This window comes from Tursiops truncatus, chromosome 8 (genome assembly GCF_011762595.2).
Source record: "Tursiops truncatus isolate mTurTru1 chromosome 8, mTurTru1.mat.Y, whole genome shotgun sequence".
NCBI lineage: Eukaryota > Metazoa > Chordata > Mammalia > Artiodactyla > Delphinidae > Tursiops > Tursiops truncatus.
In genome coordinates, this window is record NC_047041.1 from 102,189,472 (window position 1) to 102,194,384 (window position 4,913).

General features: G+C 49.6%; 1 protein-coding gene across 2 annotated transcripts; it reads right to left on the reverse strand.

The window, feature by feature from the left end:
* Positions 1-297: 297 nt before the first annotated feature.
* MRPL11 (mitochondrial ribosomal protein L11) lies at positions 298-4,011 on the reverse strand. 2 transcript variants are annotated; one of them, XM_033861147.2, is made up of 5 exons: positions 3,705-3,989; positions 3,234-3,329; positions 2,717-2,810; positions 2,473-2,632; positions 1,072-1,347 (listed from the first exon to the last, which is right to left on the reverse strand). In XM_033861147.2, exons 1-5 carry the CDS (start codon positions 3,825-3,827, stop codon positions 1,242-1,244), a joined length of 579 nt encoding a protein of 192 aa, XP_033717038.1. In that variant the 5' UTR covers positions 3,828-3,989; the 3' UTR covers positions 1,072-1,241. The 2 variants fall into 2 exon arrangements, with proteins under 2 accessions (XP_073665288.1, XP_033717038.1); XM_073809187.1 differs by lacking the exon at positions 2,473-2,632 and having other exon boundaries at positions 298-1,347; positions 3,705-4,011.
* Positions 4,012-4,913: the final 902 nt, after the last annotated feature.

A 4,913-nucleotide genomic window follows, 5' to 3' on the forward strand; every position in this document is an offset into this window, starting at 1 on the left:
ATCCTTCCCCAGTCAAGCCTCAGATGAGACCACAGCCCCAGCTGACACCTTGATTGAAGTTTTGGGAGACCCTGAAGCAGAGGACCAAATGATGTTCATCACAGGGTTGTGTGTATTTTTTTTTTTTAATGCAAACAACAAACCTACCCAACAGTTGAGGACTTGGTTAAATAATGGTCTACCCATAAGACAGAATACTAAGTAGCCATTAAAAATTGTTTTAGGAAGATGATTAATAATGAAAAAATGTTCTAAATCATTGCCAAGTTACAAGTAAAAGTAGAATACAACAGTATCTAGAGTATGACCCAAATTTGTTTTATTCTTAAAGTATTATATATAAACACAAAGAAAAAAAAACAAGCAGAAAAGATATATACCACAATATTGCCAGGAATCTCATCTAGGTGAGGGGATTACTTGAGGCTTTTCTTTTCTTGTAGGGTTTTTCCTATGCTTTCCAAATCTTCTCGGTGTAAAACCAAGTACCTAGCACACAACAGGTGCTTAGTAAATGTGAATCCCATTTCCCCCCCAACTCCTCCTCTTTTCTCTGAGGGGACAATAGTCCTTGATATTATGACTAATGGGAAAACAAAAGGCCAGGGCTTCCCAAGGACTCCTCCCACCATGGGCAGGTACCTACCGATGCTTTGCTTCTTCCATGGGTCTGTAGCCATAAACCCCACAATAATTCACATTCAGATATCACCTGACTCAGAGCCAGGGTCAGCTTAATAGAGGGGCCTGAAGTAGCCCTTGGGATCCAGGGCACTCCATGTAGCAACCCTGCTTGGGGCTGTGACCTGAAGTCCCCAAAGGGTTCTGTCTCTGTTGAGGTGGCAAGTCCCCAAGAGATAGGAGGCATTTCTGATGGAAGCAGAAACAACATCTGCTGCCTCTGTACACCCAAGTCCAGCAGCCATGCCCCCACCTACCTTGCCCTTTCTCTCACCCCTGGAAAATGGGAAAACACAGGATTTTCTGCTACCCCTGCCAATTCAGATCCTGGGCAGTCGCTCTGCGTGGATGAGGTCCCCTTCTCTGGGGTCCCAAGGCAGAAACTGAGAGTGGGTGACAAAAGATGTTTATTCACATTTGATCCTTTTGATATAACCACACATGCATACATAATTTAAAGTCAGAAAAATATAATCAGGTTGATGTGACCTCCCTTCCTCCCCGCTGGCCCCGCCTTCCCAACTGGCCCCTTCAAAATCCTGGAGGGTGGGGGACAGGGGTCACTTCTTGGCAGCTTCTGCCTGGGCTGCCAAGTCTGCCTCTCTCTGAGCAGCCAGGAACAGGGCTCGCTCCTTCTGGAAAGCTGCCAGCTCTTCTGAACTGAGGCTGCAGGTACAGAAAAACAGACGGTAAGTGAAGGGCCGGTCACTGGTGGGGAGCTCACAGCACCATGTCACTGTCTCAGAACCCCTCTCCCCTCCTGCCTCCATACCTCTGCTCATCTGTTTCCTCTGCCAGAACTGCCACCCCACTATCACCCCTGCCTTTTACTCCTTTCTTAAAGCCCTACTCACCTTTTGAGGATGAGCACAGCTACACCCTAGTCCAAATTAACCTGCCCTTCCTCTGCGCCCCAAAACATTTTGTAAAATGAAGTCATCAGGTGGTGCATGCATATCTCTTTCAGAGCAAGGATCAGATTCACTCATTTCTGTACTCCCAATACAAGTAAAGATCTGAGCAAAGTAAAATCTATCCCTGTTCCACGCTTAACCCCACTCCTCTTGGGAAACAACCAACCGTAAGCCTTTGCATGGGGTGTGACACCAGCAGCAAGAGGCCAGCAAAGGGTTGAGTGTTGCCCCTGCTGTCGTCTGGCCAGAGGCTCTCCCACCCTACATCTCACTTCGAGGAAACAATTTCTGAGGCCATCCGAAGCCCCATGAGGGGGCCTGCTGCTGGCCTCAGGATCAAGTCCGAATTTGAGAACCAACTAGTCCGTTTGGCTCACGTCCTACTATGTCCCATTCTGCCTCTAGTATTATATACCCAGATCACACTGAACTTCTTTGCTCCATTCCTTCACCTTACATCCTTCACAGGGACTTTTCTACTTCTTGCAATGCTTGCCCCAGTCCTTGACCTCACTTCCCAGGGCTCTGCTCCCTGTTCTGAGGATACCTGTAGTTCCTTTTATCAACACTGACCATCTGGCAGTATACTGCTCCATTTATGGATCTGCCTCCATCTCTGGACTCTGAGTTCCTTAGAAAGCAAGGTCAAGCACGGCTACCTCCTTCCTAGCTGCATCCAGTGTCCAGAACAATGCCTAACACGTGATAGGTACTTAACAAGTATATTCCAAATGAATGAACGAGGCTCCCCACTCCCAAGAATCTAAGATCCATTAACGCAGAAGCTGACTCTCCCACTCAGTGGGCCCTCAGCTTTGTCCCAGAGTCAAGAACTTTCCAGGCCCTCCCCTCACACTGAGCTTCCCCGGAAACTCACTCCTTCACCACACGAATGCCCAGGGAACGGGCAGAGCCAATGATGGAGCGGACAACAGAGGACAGGGGCACATCCTGCAAGGCGAAGGCGTCATCCTGAGCTTTGACACGGGCGATTTCATACACGTGCTTCAGTGTCACTAGGCCTGCCACCTCTTTCCCTGGGAGCAAGGAACAAATAGCCCTTCAGGTGTCACTGCTTCCTTCCAGAGCCCAGAAGCCCAGATGCCCACCCTGCCCCTTACCTGTGTGCCGGGCCCCCTTCTCAATCCCAGCAGCTGCCTTCAGGAAGTAGGAAACAGTGGGTTGGCCAATTTTGATTTCAAATGTCCTGTCAGGCTGAAAGGAAAAAAGACACATGAGAATCTTTCTTCCCACCTCCCCCAACCCCTGCTGCCCCAGCCCAGGGAACTTCTAACTTCCTGTCCCCCCTTCCCTCAGCTCACCTTCCTTCCCTTTAACTGACAACAAAACCACAGAAGAAACAAATCTGCAACAAACGTCCCTGTCACTTCTATTCCAGGTCCAACTCTGCTCTGGAAGCCCCAGCAAGTTGGAGGAACAAAGGAAAGATCTGCAATATGGCAGCGCGGGTTCAGGAAAGATATGGCCTAGTCCCTACTGTATAAATGGGGAAAGTGGGGCCGGGTAACAGGAAAACACTTGCCCCAAGTTATGCGCAGAGTAGCAACCCCAGGTGACCAGCTCCAGGGCCTGGGGAGAATGAGAAGGAAACTGGGGATCAGAGTCCCGACTCCTCACCTTCACAAAAATCTTGGTAGGCAGAGGAATGCCTTCTTTGATGTCCTTGGTCTTCTCGTTGAACTCCTTACAGAACTGGTTGATGGAAACGCCTCGCTGTGAGGCAGGCATAGGGGTCAGCGTGCGGAGGAAGGGACGGCTCCCTTTCCCCCGGAGGCTCCATCCATTCTCTCCTCCGTCTTCACTTCCCTAAGCTCCCATTCTCTTTTCTCTACCCAGATCCAACTACCATTTTATGTGCCAGATGATTCGTATGTTTCACGCCTCTCTATCCTTACAACAGCTCGTGGACGAAGAACAGAGGAAGCTGAATCTCGAAGAGGCTGTGTAACTAACCCAAGGACATACAACGTGTGGGCAGCAGAGCCGCGTTTTAAACCGAGGCCGCTCTGGCCCAGCCCGCACCCGCCACCCGGGTTCTAGCTCCCACCCTCCGACGCCTCCCACGCCAGGTTCCTGCCGCGGCTGCACCTGACCCAGGACGGGGCCTAGTGGGGGCCCGGGCATGGCCTGGCCTGCCCGCACGATGGTCCGGATCACGCCGCCGGCCTCGGGCTTCCTGAGGGCCCGAGTGGCCCGGCTTAGCTTCGACATGAGGCGGAGTCCCCGGCCTTAGATCATCTCAGGTCCACAGCAAGAGCTAAGGCTCCTGGCGCCGCCACCTTGGGTTAAAGGTCAAGGGTCCTCACGTTAGGGTAAGGCAGATGAAGCCAACCAATAGCAGCGTGGATTCATCCTTCCGCTCTCCAACTAGTAAGACAAGGAAGATGAGATGAAGCGGAAAAAACTTTTAACTTGCTACCTTAAGATTGAGGAAGGACCCGAATGTCTCAGACACACACGTTCCTCCTGGAGAGCACACAGGCAGTGCCTCAGACAGCTAAACTGGCAGGTGGCCCTTAATATCCGCACTGCATTGTGGGTATGGTAGTTTTGACCGCGTATGCGAATCCCACAGCTTGCTATGTCCTGGGGCGCCATCTGCTGGACATAGTGATAATCCCTGGGTTGGAAAATAGTTTAGCGCTCCTTTTTAGGAGTGGGGATCTCTTCACTTTCTGAGCCTGTTTCTTCACCTGTTGTTGAAAGGGAAGATGGTTAAGAGTAGGACCTTGGAAGTAAACTGCCTGGTTGCTTCTCTTGCTGGCTGTGAACTTGATCAACTTATTTAATTTATGCTCAGTTTCCCCCTCTGTACAAAGAGGATTATAATAGGTAGTACCTACCCCTGGGATTGTTGTGAGGATTGAGTCAGCAAAGTGCTTTAGAACAATACCTGACACCTAGTCAGCACGTGCTCTTCACTGTACAATAAGGACAAAACCTTGCAGAGCTCTTGTGAGGCTTAAGAGGCCCAGAACGTAGTTGATACATCACCTGTGTCCAATAAAATAAGCCAGCATCTTCTTCTTATTGTAGTTATTATTATTATTTTTAGCATTTGCTACTTGCCAGGCACTGTGCTAAGGGCATTATTATCTCATTTAATCCTCACAATGGCATGACATATATTGTTTTATTATACCCCCTTTACAAATGAGAAATTGAGGCACAAAAAGAGGCCCTAAAACACCTACCCTGTGTGTGACAGGGCTGGGAAAGAAATATGAGATTATCTGATTCTAGACCTTGTTCTGTTTGCCACAAGTCTGTACTGCTGTAATCCCTGGTTAAATGATA

Coding starts and splice junctions, on each gene's coding strand:
- MRPL11 (XM_033861147.2), bottom strand. CDS start 3,827: ATGTCGAAGCTAAGCCGGGCCACTCGGGCCCTCAGGAAGCCCGAGGCC. Junction 3,330..3,704: donor TAGGCCCCGTCCTGGGTCAG/GTGCAGCCGCGG, acceptor CCTGCCTCACAG/CGAGGCGTTTCCATCAACCA. Junction 2,633..2,716: donor GAAGGGGGCCCGGCACACAG/GTAAGGGGCAGG, acceptor CCTTGCTCCCAG/GGAAAGAGGTGGCAGGCCTA.